The sequence below is a fragment of the Phocoena sinus genome, chromosome 3 (assembly GCF_008692025.1).
Source record: "Phocoena sinus isolate mPhoSin1 chromosome 3, mPhoSin1.pri, whole genome shotgun sequence".
Classification (NCBI taxonomy): domain Eukaryota; kingdom Metazoa; phylum Chordata; class Mammalia; order Artiodactyla; family Phocoenidae; genus Phocoena; species Phocoena sinus.
In genome coordinates this window covers 4,815,024-4,830,017 of record NC_045765.1, presented here as the reverse complement: position 1 = coordinate 4,830,017, position 14,994 = coordinate 4,815,024, and the positions used below count along the sequence as shown (strand labels likewise).

Here is a 14,994-nt window from a genome sequence, read left to right as displayed (position 1 = left end):
GCGGAGCGGCTGGGCCCGTGGGCCGTGGCCGCTGAGCCTGCGCGTCCGGAGCCTGTCCTCCGCAGCGGGAGAGGCCACAGCAGTGAGAGGCCCGCGTAACCAAAAAAAAAAAAAAAAAAAAAAAAAACATTCTCTCTGGAGATCTGAGCCACCAATAAGTCCAGAGGTCCTGAAGTCATCATGCCGGAGACAGCATATGGAGACACCACAGAGAGACAGGAAAATGTGCTGGAGGAGCCCCAGCTGTAGGGTTGGGACCAGAGTGAGGACCAGGGGCTTCTCCTTGAGTGCAAAATTTTAGCGGATGTGGGGAAAAAAAAAAAAGCTTGTAATCAAGATAAATAGTACTTTAATGCAATAATTTAAAAGTCACTATCAAAGCAGAGCAAATTCATTATGAATGAAACATCAAAAGTTTAAAAAAGGCTCCAGCAGTGCTGTTGGTCCGAGCCATTGCAGAAATGTGCACCCCTATATCCCTATTCGTATCTATTAAAACTGGCTAATGGTTTTAATAAAAATGTTGATGACTTTGCATCTGTGAAAACCAGGAAAGTAAATTTATAATAAGTTCTGGTTTGAATACAAATGAAATATTTAAACTTAATGCTGTGAGTGCCAGCACATCTAATTTTCAGTGATGCAGTATTTTTTCAGTTACCCTAATGGTCTGAAAAGCAACTAATAATAAAATGATTGGTATTGTCTTATGCCACCAATTTTTGGGGCGATTTGTTACACAGCAATAAATAACCAGAACAGACACCTTCTGGTAAATCAGAACCTTCATGCCAGAAAAAAATTATCTCAAAAGCCTCACCCCCTTCCCTTGTGAGGCCCCTTCCTCTCCCTCGCTCACCACCCACTTCCTTTGTGAGCCCCTGCCCACTTCCCTGGTTTGGCCTCACCCTCTCCCTTGCTCACTACCCACTTACTTTGGGAGTGCCCTCCTTCCCTTTCAAGGCTGTGCCCTCCCCTTTGCTCAGTGCCCCCTCTCACACTTACAGAGTACAGGTTGTTACATTTGCTCTCCTTCACTGGCAGCCTGTACTGAACGATTGCTTTTAGGGTCTTCATCTTGATCTTTGGAATCTGAAAAAAAGTTGTGTATGGACCTCATGGTAACGGGGCCCTGGAAGAGCGCATTCTAAGCTCTCTCCCTCAGGGACCTCAGCCTCTTTCCCTCCCCCTGCCCATGAAGTAAAACTTCTGCTCTTTGTCTTGACTGACAGGTAGGTATCAGTAGACTGCAACCATCACAGAGGGTTGAGGGCAACAGCCTCCTGAGTTCTGCTGTACAGAGCTGTGGTTTTGGTCGGTGAGTCGAAGGAGGCCCTCCCGGCTCTTCGTCTCCTGGCACCTTATGCTTCACAGCCAAGATCCAGCTAACCTTCTGGTTGGAGTAGGGCTACTCCATGAAGGTGGCTGGAACTGGCGGGGGTTCAGAACTCTCTACCTAAACCTAGACCTGTAAGGTTCAGGTAACCAGGCCTGTGGGATTCTTGCCCCCCTGTTTGTGCAAAGGAAGGAGTGTGCCTGTATGCCATTTCTAGCCGATCCAGTGAAGAAGTCATTTCCAACATCCAGTACGCTCCTTATAACCAGGTCTCTGGCATGACCTGGAGAGAAGAGATGACAGAAGTGCTTGTAACAGCTGGACAAGAGTTTTCCAGAGAGAGAAGAAACAGATATCCGAAAAGCCTGAAGCAGGTAGTAGCCGGGATGTTGGAGGGATATAAAAAGTCCAGGCTGGCTGGAATGGGGATGGAAGGGAGAAGGCCGGGGGAGGATGCAGGAAGGGATGGAAGGGCCAGGTAGGCCATGCCTTGGAGGTGACAGCAGGAGTTTGCAGTTTATTCTAAAGGAAGAAGGGAAGCACTGGAGGGTTATGAGCCGTGACCGTCCCCCAGAATCAAAGATTTCCAAGTGGAGCTGAACGTCCAGTTTGGGAGGAGAGTATCAGAAGCCTGGCTTTGAATCTTCCATACAGAGCAACCAGAACAAGAAATCTCCCACAAACTGCATCTTTGATGAAACTAAGAGATGGAAATAATTCATGCATGTGAGGTTGAATATACCAGAACAAGGACAAGAAGCCATAGCAATGAGGTGGCTGCAGGGGAAAGGGTGGGGCACGTGACCTCTTCTAACGGTGGAAAAACCCAAATTGGAAACCAGTATTCACGGCAAGGCGAAGGGCCCCACCCATCACTCATCACCCGTCACCCACCCCGCAGTGTGTTCTGCTGCGAACAGGACAGACAGGGCATGACATGAGTACCAGGGACCAAAGAAGCATGCCTTCAGAAAGCAATTTCAGAAAGTGGACGTCTGTCCTCACTGAACCAGCTCAGGAATTAGGCGTCGAAGGAGGCCTGGTGGCGCAAAATATCCCGTTTCACCGAGTCTGGCTGGATTCCATTGAGGCTGGCAGATCTGCCCTGATTTCAGAGAAGTTAAAATGTGGGGAAACACACGGCCCACGGCGTTCAGAGGATGCCATCCATGGCGAGACATCTCAACTCGAGAGATATCAAAAAGTAACTCAGGAAAGATGAAATATGGTATTAAAAGAAACAGGAATTCCTTGGTGGTCCAGGGGTTAGGACTCTGCGCTTCCACTGCTGGGGTTCCGGGTTCGATCCCTGATCGGGGAACTAAGATCCCACAAGCTAGGCGGTGCAGTGGCTCTCGGGGTGAGCCATGAACCTGGCCATCGAGGCTCACCCCTCCCAAGGACTCCCCTCCCCTCAAGATCCTTCTGCCCAAAGCTGGTTCAGGCAACTGCAGCTCATTCAAACACAAGTCATTGGAAACGTTTCTTGCAACATTACAAAGATAACACAAGGGGGGTAAAAAAAAAAAAAAAAAAAGGAATAAGAGAGGGTCAGATTTCACTGTGCGCAAAAAGTCACTGCAAAGCAAAGGAAAGTTGCCCCCTAACCTTCCAACGTGAAACCTAGGACGTAATGGGGTAAACGCAGCTGGGAAGGAAGAACACAAAGCAAACATACAAGCCCTGAGGGGAGAGCCAGACATCAGAAAGTAGTGAAACAGGAAGTGGTCGGACTTATGAAAGAAACGGAAAAGAAAGACAAAAGCATTTCCGAAAGGAGGACAATTATAAGAGGTGAACATAGCAAGGATGACAAGGTTCAAAATAACTGTTTCTAAAAGAAAACTGATAAACAGTGAACTGTATATAAAATAACACACAAACACATTTTTAAAAACAGAGACTGAGTAGGAAATGAATACGCATTGGAAATTAAACTCATCCACTCCACGCACATCCACTCCACACATACACAGCCCCCTCCTTCCCCCAGTTTCTGGCAGGCAGCAATGGGGGGCGGAGGGGTTTACCGAAAGGATTTTCTGCAGCTGTAGGTCATTTTCCACCAGCAGGATGTTCACTTTGGCGTGAGCAATGACATATTGACAGGCTTCCGCAGAGTTGGTGGCATAAATACCAACACAGAAGCCCCTGGGAAAAGAAAACACATGCACGAGTGTGCCCCACACACCTTAAGTCGAGAACGAACGTCCTGGAAGGTGGGGGGAGGGGAAGCGTCTGCGGGGGAGGGGGAGGGTCTGCAGGGAAGGTCTGAGTTTGCAGCCTCGGCACCAGCTTCCCTCCCTCCACAGCTGGACAGTGATGATGAGAGGATGGGCTCCCGGGATGTCATTATGACCTGGAACCCTCACAGTACCCCATTTTACAGATGAGGAAACTGAGGCTCAGGGCAGGGAAGTCACTTGTTCAGGGTCCCACAGCAAATAAGAGGTGGGGTTTGGACCCCCCCCACCCCCACCCCTCCACCCGTTCCCTTCATTCGCAACCTTTCGTTCTTGCTTTGAACTATTCTGCTGTGGGTTCCCTTTGTATCTCCCTGCTGGCTGATGACATCACGGATCTTTCCGAGTGCCTATTTGCTACTTCCCTTAGTGATGTTTCTGTGCAAGTCTCTTGCCCATTTAAAAATCTTTTTTTTTTTTTTTTTTTTTTTGGCTGCACTGAGCAGCATGTGGGATCTTAGTTCCCCGAACAGGGATCGAACCCGTGCCCCCTGCAGTGGAAGCGCAGAGCCTTAACCACTGGACTGCCAGGGAAGTCCCTCTTTTTGTGTTTTTATTCCTGAGTTGTAGAAGTCCCTTGTGTATTTAAGATACTAGTCCCCTGTTGGACGGGTGTGTGTGTCTATCTCGCCGGCTCACCTGCGGCTGCTTCTGCAACCCCTATTCACATCTCCGTGGGAACCAGCCTGGGGCTGCCAGTCCCGGAGTAGCACCACCCAACATCCACAGGGACCCGGGCCCGAGGTCTTACCCCGCGAAGATGGCGCCAAGAGCCGCAAGGAACCACTCGACGGAGTTAAACCCAAGGATGCCGACAGAGTGGAAAGGCTCCAAGCCCAGCTGGGAAGGCAAAAACAGACAGACAAACAGAAAACAGAAGCAACAGAGTTTGCAATCCGGTTTGCTTCCGGGTGGGATCTGCTCACTGGCAGGTGAAAGCAGACCCCAGAGCCCACGGAGTCACAAGGGGGACAGCCCGTGTTGAGATGAAAATCCGGAGTGTGATTTTTTTTGTGTGTGACTCTTGGGAGGTCGGTTTACCTCCCTCTCTGTAATACCCCCTTTATTTATTCTAATTTTTATGTATTTTTTCTATATTTATTTATTTGGATGCACCAGGTCTTAGTTGTGGCAGGCAGGCTTCTTAGTTGTGGCTCGCTGGCTCCTCAGTTGTGGCATGCAAACTCTTAGTTGCGGCATGCATGTGGGATCTAGTTCCCTGACCAAGTATCAAACCCGAACCCCCTGCATTGGGAGCGCGGAGTCTTAAACCACCGTGCCACTAGGGAAGTCCCCTATGTATTTTATTTTTTAACCATTAACCAACTCTACGTGCACAGCTCAGTGGCATTAAGCACATTCACATTGTCCTGCAACCATTCCCACCATCCATCTCCAGAACTTTCTCATCTTCCCAAACGGAAACTCTGTCCCCACGAAACACTCACTCCCCACCCCCTCCCCCAGCCCCTGGCCTTCGCCATCTACTTTCTGTCCCTATGGATTTGACTCCTCTAGGGACATTTTATAAGTGGAATCATATATTTGTCCTTTTGTGTCTGGCTTCTTTTACTTAGTATAACATCCCCTAGTTCATCCGTGTTGTGACAGGTGTCAGCATCTCACTCCATTTTAAGGTTAATGTTCCATTGTATGGACGGATCACAATTTGGTTATTCATCCATTGATGGGCGCTTGGGTCGCTTCCACCTTTTGGCTGTTGTGAGCAATGCTGCTGTGAACGTGGGTGTCCAAATATCTGTGCGAGTCCCCGCTTTCAATTCTTTTGGGTCTGTACCCAGAAGTGGAATTGCAGGATCATATATAGTGATTCTAAGTTGAATTTTGTGAGGAACCGCCAGACTGTCTTCCAGGGTGGCTGCACCATTTTACATTCCCACTGACAGTGACTGAGGGCTCCAGTTTCTCCACATCCTCACCAACACTTGTTATTGTCTGTTTTTTTTTTCTTAATTAGCCATCCTAATGAATTCATTTTTAGTTTTAATCATAACAGTACTCGAAGAGTGATACCCTATAGTGGTAATAGATTGCGCTTTTGAAGGCATAGCCCTGATCTGAACGTGGTTGAGGATGAATCAGGAGACGTGGACGTGAAAGTGATCATGCTTGGTGGTCGCCCCCGCTTTTGTCCTGGAAACTCCCATTTTGTTGGCTGTTTTAGTCACCTGGGCAAGGCTGGCAGTGACCCTCTGTCCCCGGGGAAAACCTAAGCATTTGGAAGGCATCTGCCTGCATCAATGTGTAGATAAACTGACTTCTTTCTGATTGGATCCCTGAGATTTAGGAGAGCAGGGGTCCTTGAAGTCCAGAACTAAGGGCAGAGGGAAAGAGGACCATCTTTCAGGAAGGGTGAACTTGGCACAGCACTATGGCGTGGGGGTAAGGGCAGCCAAGAAGAAATCCAGCCCAAGCAGGTGGTTCCTAATTCCGACCTCTCCCAGTCTCTAGATGAAGACACATGGGCATCAGAGGAGGGGAGAGAGCAGCTTGGGTCTCGGTCAAAATGTGATCGGATTTCCTGTAAATCAGAACCATCAGGAGGTGCCCTTTTACAGTATGAGATGTCTGCTACATTCATTATCTATGGCTGCATAACCTGTCATCACAAATGTAGCAGATTAAAAGAGCACACGTTTATTATCCCAGTTTCCACAGGTCAGGAGTCTGGGCGGCGGCACGGCTGGGTTCTCTGCCTAGGATCTCCCAAAGCTGCAATCAAGGTATCGGTGGGGACCATGACCTCCTCCGAAGCTTGGGGGCCCTGCACTTGGAGGTTGTTTGCAGAATTCATTTCCTTGTGGTTGAATGATTGAGATCCTCTTCTCTTGCTACCTGCCAGCTGAGGACCGCTCTCAACTCCTAGAGTCTGTGTGCCATCCCCTGCTACATGGCCCTCTCCAAACATGGCAGTTTGCTTCCAGGACAGCAGGAGAATCTCTCTTAATGGTTCACCCAATTAAGTCAGGCCCACCCAGAGCACCTGCCCTTTCTCGTGAACTCAAAGTCAACAGATTAGAGACCTTAATGACATCTGTGAAATCCCTTCACGTTTGCCATCTCAGGAGGGAAATCCCATCGTAGCCCACAGTCACAGGGAGATTATACAGCACAAGTACACCAGAGGTTGGGAATCTCGGTGGAGTCACCTTAGAATTCTGCCTAACGTGCCTATCAAATAGGCCCAGATGAACAGTTTTGATAATATGATGTTGACAATAACATAGGTAAACAGATTCTCTCATACATTGTGAGTGGACTTAAAGGGCATTGTCTTTGTAGGAACTCATTGTACAAAGAAGGTTCAATATGGCACCACGTATCGTAGCAAAGGCTGGAAGCAACTTAAATGCCCACCCGTAGGGGGCTGATTAAGTCAATACTGTTACATACGTATTTGCAGTTGTTGAAAAGAATATGGATTTTAAAAAAATAAATCAATATGGAAGGATCTCAGAATGCAGCAACCAGCCTCCAAGATGAGTTTCATCTCCTGGTATTTGTGTTCTACTATAATCCCTTCCCATATTGTATCAAGGTGTGCTTAACCTTGTGAAAGAAGTGATAGTATGTCATTGCTGAGATTAGGTTATAAAAGATATCATGGTTCCCATCTGGTTCATTCTCTCTTTTGGATCACTCATTTTGGGGGAAGCTGGCTGCCATATTGTGAGGACACTCAAGCAACCCTACGGAGAAGGCCATGGAGCAAGGAACTGAGGCCTCCTGCCAAGAGCCAGCCATGTACAGAAGCCATGTACAGATGATGCAGCCCAGGCTGACAGCTTGACTACAGCCTCATGAGAGATCCTGAGCCAGCAACATCCAACTAAATCACTCCTGGATTCCTGACCCACAGAAACCAAGAGATAATAAAGCTCTGTCATTTTTTTTCTTTTTTTTTTGTGGTACGCAGGCCTCTCACTGTTGTGGCCTCTCCCGTTGCGGAGCACAGGCTCTGGACACGCAGGCTCAGCGGCCATGGCTTACGGGCCCAGCCGCTCCGCAGCATGTGGGATCTTCCCGGACCAGGGCACAAACCCGTGTCCCCTGCATCGGCAGGCAGACTCTCAACCACTGCGCCACCAGGGAAGCCCGCTCTCTCATTTTGAGTCACTAAGTTTTGGGGTAATTTGTTATGCAGCAGTAGCTAACTAAAACACACATATACTGTGCTAACAGAAAAAAAAGCAGGTTGTAGACTCTTGAGTATGCTACCATGTGTGTAAAAATGTACTTCTATAGAATTATATAACATGTACACATAATTTATTCCACAGAAGAGCATAGAAAAAACTGCAAATGATGGCTACCTCCGTAAGAGAGGGGACAAAGATTGGAAGGAAAATTTTCACCAGTTAACCTTGTATCTGGGGGTGCCTTGTGCGTTTTGTCCCATATGTATGTGTACATAAAAGGAATGATTTAGGGCTTCCCTGGTGGCGCAGTGGTTGAGAGTCCGCCTGCCGATGCAGGGGACACGGGTTCGTGCCCCGGTCCGGGAGGATCCCACATGCCGCGGAGCGGCTGGGCCCGTGAGCCATGGCCGCTGAGCCTGCGCGTCCGGAGCCTGTCCTCCGCAGCGGGAGAGGCCACAACGGTGAGAGGCCCGCGTAACGCATAAAAAAAAAAAAAAAAAGGAATGATTTAATACATGGTGAACGAATGAAGGAATGAATGAATGACTCATTTACCTTGAGTAAGGCTCTTGCAGCTTTCCGACAAGCCTCGTAGTACTGGTTGTAATTCAGAACTTCCCACTTTCCATTCTTCTTTGATGCGAGGGCTGGATAAGTCCCAAATCGGTTGACTGACTCCCGAAAAAATTCAGGGATGGTCATGGGGGTCTCATGGCCTGGCCCGTGTTTTGAAAGCCTCATAAGGACTTCTCCATCTCGGTGAATGGTCCACGGCCCAGGAGTAACTGCAAATAGTCACCAGGGTTGGGTGGCAGACTTTTTAAATTCATTTAATAACTCAGGAGTTGCGGAGGGGGGGGGCTGTCTTTTTGAACCTGAATTAATCCCACACCTTGAGTGAAGTCACATGGTCAGTGCTGGTCTACTCAAGCTTCCTCTTGCATTTATTTCTTCCGTACCCTCTCAACAGTTTATTATGAAAATTTTCAAGCATACAGAAAATTGGATTGTATAGCTAATGACCTCTACCCACCACCAAATTCTACAACTTCTAGCATTTTGCTGTATTTGCTTTATCACATCTCCATCCAGCCATCCCTCTGTTATCCATCCATTCCTCCATCTTACTTTTTGATACATTTCAAAGTAAACTGCAGCTGTCCATCCATTTCACCCTTCAACATTTGAATCATTTTAAAAAGTTTTATTGAGGTATAGTTGATTTATTAGAACGTGTTAATTTCTGCTGTACAGCAAAGTGACTCAGTTATGCATATATATATTCTTTTCCATTGTGGTTTATCACAGGATATTGAATGCAGTTCCCTGTGCTACACAGTAGGACCTTGTTGTTTATCTGTTCTATATATAATAGTTTGCATCTGCTAATCCCAAACTCCCAATCCTTCCCTTCCCTACCTCCCTTCCCCTTGGCAACCACAAGCCTGTTCTCTATGTCTGTGAGTCTGTTTCTGTTGTGTAGATAGGTCCATCTGTGCCATATTTGAAATTCTCCATACAAGTGATATCATATGGTATTTGTCTTTCTCTTTCTGACTTCTCTTAGTATGATAATCTCTAGGTCCATCCATGTAGCTGCAAATGGCATTATTTCACTCTTTTTAAAAATATTTTAATCATTTGGTGTGAGTCAGCCTTTAGTATTTGAATCATTAACTAGAATTCCACATTATTTACAAATGATATATATATGTACACATATCTGCATTACATTATTGTTACATCTGCACCGTATATAATTATATCTGTACCGTATGTATAATCACATCTACACTATATATGTATATAATTACATCTGTACTATATAGTTATATTCTCAGTCTAAATATTATTACATCTGTACTATATAAACAATTACGTATTACATTTGCCACATATATACACACACAGTTACATCTGCGCTATATATAATATATATGTAATATGTAACATATTATATATATTATATATTTATGTGCTTTACCCACACAGGCTCACCATCCTAATAAGGAGGTGCTATTATCAATGCCGCCCCGCCCCGCCCCCAGTACCAACAATACACACGAGGCTTCGAAAGAGCAAGTGACTCGCCCATTGTCACCGGCTAGCAGAGCTCTGCTCTGAACGACGGGGCCCAGCTGTCAACCACTTGCCTGTGCCGCCTCTGCTCCCCATCACATATAGAGACTTGGCCTCCCAGGTTCGGGCACCTCCGCCAGGCCAGCAGCTGGGGCAGGGAGGAACTGTGCCTGACTCTCCCGGCCCAGACCCCTTTATAAAAAGCCATGGCTGACTCAGTGTACCTTTCTGTCTCACACAGCATACCTCGTTCTTGACTCATGTCTGCCTTAAGGTCCTCGGCCTTCTCTTCTCGAGTCATTGGGGTTTCAGCACTTCCAGGTCCACAGAGACTATTCTTCACAGTGCTGCAAGGCACAAAGCAGGGAACTTAGCAGGCCTGGCAAAGGGGGCTGCAGGTCTGAAGCCAACTCCCATGTCTGCTTAGTCATGTCTTCCCAGAATCCTGGGGTTGATTAGTCATGCCTGTCCTGGGCCTAGGAGGAGAGGAGAGTGGCCTGTATGCCAGATCATAGAGCAGTTGTAAAGTCCAAAGGGTGTTCAGTCTTTGAGTTTCCAGAAGAGTGGCTTAAACAGTTAGAATATAGGGGCCAAGTCCACACGTGATCCTTTGGGTGAGAAAACATTTTGAGGTCTCCTGAAGGAAAGCAACTCAACACAAGAGAGTTCTGCTCTGGTTGGTTGCCTTAAAGATAGTACAACATGAGGGACTTCCCTGGTGGCGCAGTGGTTAAGAATCCACCTGCCAATGCAGGGGACACGGGTTCAAGCCCTGGTCCAGGAAGATCTCACATGCTGCGGAGAAACTAAGCCTGTGTGCCATAACTACTAAGCCTGTGCTCTAGAGCCTGCGAGCCACAACTACTGAGCCTGTGTGCCTAGAGCCCATGCTCCGCAACAAGATAAGCCACCGCAATGAGAAGCCCACGCACCACAATGAAGAGCAGCCCCCACTCACCACAATCTAGAGAAAGCCCATGCTCAGCACGAAGACCCAACACGGCAAAAATACATAAATAGATATTTTAAAAAAAAGATAGTACAACATGAAAACCCAAAGGGCATAAAGGAAAAAACAGGGTAAATCTTGTACATAAAAAGTTTTAAAATTTTTCACATAGCAAAGAATCCATGAACAGAATCAAAAGATCAGCAACAAACTGAAAAAATATATAGGCAACACATCTAATCAATAGAGGCCTGATTTCCTTAATATGTAAAGAGCGCCAAACAATCAATAAGAAATAGATCAATAACCCCAATGAGAAATGGGACAAAGACTTGAATAGACAATTCTCTGAAAACACATTTTTAAATGACTTTTAAAAACAGGAAAACATGCTCCATCTCGGTCCCAGAGAGAAACGCAATAGAAATACAATGCAGTTTTCAGCTATCAGATGAAGTAAGACCAAAAAGGTTGAAAAAGACCTGATATTCTTGAGGATGTGGGATAACAGGGGCTCTCAAATACTGTGGTAGTTGATGCAGCCCCTTTAGAGGATGTTGTATTAGTAATCAAGCTTAAGGTCACATGGCCATGAATCCATTGGTAGAGGACTGCAGATTCCTCGCTGCCCAGGGTCCTTGCACACTCAGGAACTGTAGACCAATCAGCGGAGCAAAGCAAGCAGCAAAGCACAGCCGATTTAGAAGAAGCTATAAACATGCACGTGAAGACGTGCCCAAAGCATGCGGCAAACGAAGAAACTAGAAGGAGGTCCAAGGTCCGGATGGAGCGACTGGATCTGTCCAGAACCTGAGGGTCACCCTGGATTCACCCTTCACTCCCCACCTTCCTTTCCTTCTCTCCCTCCCTTCCTTCCTCCCTTCCCACCGCCCCCTCTCCTCCTCCCCCCTACCCCCTCCCCCCCCACATCTGGTCCACCAGCAAATCCTATCAGCTCAGCCTTCAGAATCAGTCCTAAACCAATCGCTTTCGAACCTGGGCTCCCTTGCGTGAGCCAGAGGGACCCCAGTCAAGGTGGGGCCCATCACCCGCATGCGCTGTGTGGTTGCTGGCTGGATCCCAACGCAAACAAGATGCTTGTGAGGCAGTCGAGGATTTGAACGCTGCCTGGATCTCAGGTGACACGAAGAGAGGATGGTAGCTTTTGAAAGTGTGATAACAACGGCTCTGGGACTCAGTTACAGAAGAGAATCCCTGTCGCTAAGGCCTTCGCAACCTGGAATAATGGCGTGCTGTCTGGGGTTGGCTTTAAAACCAGCAGGCGGGGGCGTGGTCGCGTGGAGATGAACAAAGTCAACTTCACGTTGACAATTATTGCAGCCAAGTGGTGCGTACATTGTGGTTCACGACACCGCCAGCTCTATTTGTGCGTGATTGAAAATTCATAGAACTCTACACCAAAAATAAATAAATTCTATGATATGTGAAAATACTGTACTATGCTTAGGATGGACAATTTAAAAATATTTTGTGGCTAATTTCACTGGCTTCCAGGTGTTGCTAGAGATAAATATAAGGAGAAAATAATATGAGCGGTAGCTTCCCATTTTCAATATAGACTTAGGTCTTTGTCCATAATATATCAATTACGTGTTGATTGTTAAAAAGTCTTCATCACTTTTCCCAAAGGTGTTACGTGGTGATAGCATACAGAGAAGAATTTCCTCCAGTCAGTGAATGTTTTATAAATAAAGGTTTCCTTTGGCAAACTAGAAAAGAAAAGATGTACTATACACCAAAATCCTATATCCCTACCCCAATGTGAAATTTTTTTTTTTTTTTTTTTGCGGTACACGGGCCTCTCACTGTTGTGGCCTCTCCCATTGCTGAGCACAGGCTCCGGACGCGCAGGCTCAGCGGCCATGGCTCACAGGGACGCGCAGGCTCAGCGGCCATGGCTCACAGGCCCAGCCGCTCCACGGCATGTGGGATCTTCCCGGACCGGGGCACGAACCCGTGTCCCCTGCATCGGCAGGCGGACTCTCAACCACTGCGCCACCAGGGAAGCCCCCCAATGTGAAATTTTTGATAAAATATAAAAAAATTTTTTAATGTAATGAAAGATCTACCCCATGCCAAGCACCATGACAAGCTGTGTGGGGCTACCGTAAAGGACTTTCAGAAAGTATCTGCTTCCACAAAAAAAATTAAAATCGGGAATAGAGCTCCCACTTGAGGGCAAACTGAAGTAAATTGAGACTTCCCTGGCGGTCCAGTGGTTAAGACTCTGCACTTCCAATGCAGGGGGCGCCGGTTTGATCCCTGGTCGGGGAACAAAGATCCCGCATGCTGCAGCACAGCCAAAGAGAAAAAAAAAATCGAAGTAAATTGGAAACACCAAAGTATTATTCACCTAACAGAATTTTAAACCACATACAAAGAATGACCACTGCAGCACTGTTTGGACAGCAGAAGACTGGAAGAAATGGAAATATCCAGCGATGAAGGACTGGTAGTATGCATTATGGAATCCCCACATGGTGGAATGTTCTAGAGCTGTGTAAGAAAACACCAGGAACCAGGAACGCACAGCCGTGTTCACAGCAGCACAGTTCCCAGTAGCCAAAAGGTAGAAACTGCCGAAACACCCCTCAACGTGTGAATGGCTAAACAAAATGTGGTCCATTCATACAATGGAACATTATTTGACCCCCGAAAGGAGTGAAGCCCCGACACTCCCTACAACGCAGATGGACCTTGAGAACACGATGCTCAGTGAGAGAAGCCAGACACAGAAGGACCCACAGTGTGTGATTCCATTTACATAAATGTACATAGAGACAGAGAGTGGGTTTGTGGTTGCCGGACGGCTGGGGAGTGACTGTTTAATGAGCACAGAATTTCCTTTTGGGGTGATGGAAATGTTTTGGAACTAAATAGAAAAGATGATTGCACGAGACTGTGAATGTACCAACTGCCACCGAGCGGTTTACTTTAAAATGGTTGATTTTACGTTACGTGAATCTCACCTCAATTAAAAAACACCAGAAATGTTGATTCATGGCTCCCGAAATGGAACGTTCTCCAAGACATAACATTAAATTTCAAAAGCAAGATGCAGGACAACAGATAAAGAAGGTGACTGGGCAGGCAGACGGGTACGCGTGTGTGACTCAAGAGGAAAGTTCTGCGTCTCCGGTCTAAGAGGTCTTTATCTCCTTGGTGGACACAGTGCAGAATGCCAGCAATCTGACCCCAGATTTGACCGCTGACGCCCTGAGAATGGGACGATGAGAGAGAGGTCTCAGATCGCAAAGTCCCCAGGGGCCTGTGGCCATCAGCAGGCCTGTGCTGGTCTCTTGCAGCTTCACCACCACCAAGAACCCATCCTGCACACCCAGCAAGGGGGAAGGGAGGGGCTGCATCCCAGGGGTCAGCCACTCTCCTCCCCTGGTGCTTCCTGAGCACCTGCTGTGTGCCGGGTAGTGCTCTAGCCACCGGGCAACCAGATGGACAGAAATCCCTCCAGGAACGGACATTCTAATTGGGAGAAACAGCCAGGAAACAAACAAAGATCAATTCAGAACGGTAACAGGATGAGCCTCGAAGACATCAGGCTGAGAGAAAGAAGCCAGATACCAAAAGACACAGAGCGTGTGAGTCCATTTATGGGAAGTGTCCAGAACAGGCAAATCCACAGAGACAGAGCGTGGGTTCATAGTTGGCTGGGGCTGGGGGAGGTGGGTGGGGAGTGGCTGCTTAATGAGAGTATGGTTTCCTTTTGGGGTGCTGAAAGTATTTTGGAACTAGATGGTGGTGGTGTTTGTGCATCATTGTGGAAGTACTGAATGCCACTGAATTGTGCACTTTAAAATGGTGAATTTTGTGTTAGGTGTGTCTGCCATTAATTAAAAAAAATTCAGATTAATGATGACCAGAATGGAGACAATAGAACAGGGCGTTGTGATAGAGAGCACTGGGGTGGTCAGGGAGGGCCTCTTGGAGGAGGTGACATCCGAGCTGAGACCTGAAGGACGCGGAGTACTACCGCAGAGAGTATTCCAGGTGGGGGGGAACCGTGAGGGCGAAGGCTGTGAGGTGGGAAGCAGCTTAGCATGTTCCCGGTGCAGAAGGTAATATGCAGCGTGGCCGGCCTCCAGGCAGCAAGGGGCATATGGAGATAAATACAAAGACGGCCCCCCCCTCATTCCACATGCCCTCATCTACTCAGCTCCAGCTACTGGAACCTTCTCTCCACCCCCTCCC

At 47.4% G+C, this 14,994-nt stretch overlaps 1 protein-coding gene across 1 annotated transcript in view; it reads right to left on the bottom strand.

The window, feature by feature from the left end:
* Window positions 1–10,105, bottom strand: part of ACSBG2 (acyl-CoA synthetase bubblegum family member 2) — a 28,997-nt gene extending 18,892 nt beyond the window's left edge. The window contains exons 1-5 of the mRNA XM_032627525.1: window positions 10,065–10,105; window positions 8,295–8,524; window positions 4,331–4,419; window positions 3,367–3,487; window positions 1,006–1,092 (exon numbers count right to left, since the gene is read on the bottom strand). Coding sequence (XP_032483416.1) covers window positions 1,006–1,092; window positions 3,367–3,487; window positions 4,331–4,419; window positions 8,295–8,524; window positions 10,065–10,080 — 543 coding nt within the window. The 5' untranslated portion in view covers window positions 10,081–10,105. The remainder of the gene's footprint in view (window positions 1–1,005; window positions 1,093–3,366; window positions 3,488–4,330; window positions 4,420–8,294; window positions 8,525–10,064) is intronic.
* Window positions 10,106–14,994: the final 4,889 nt, after the last annotated feature.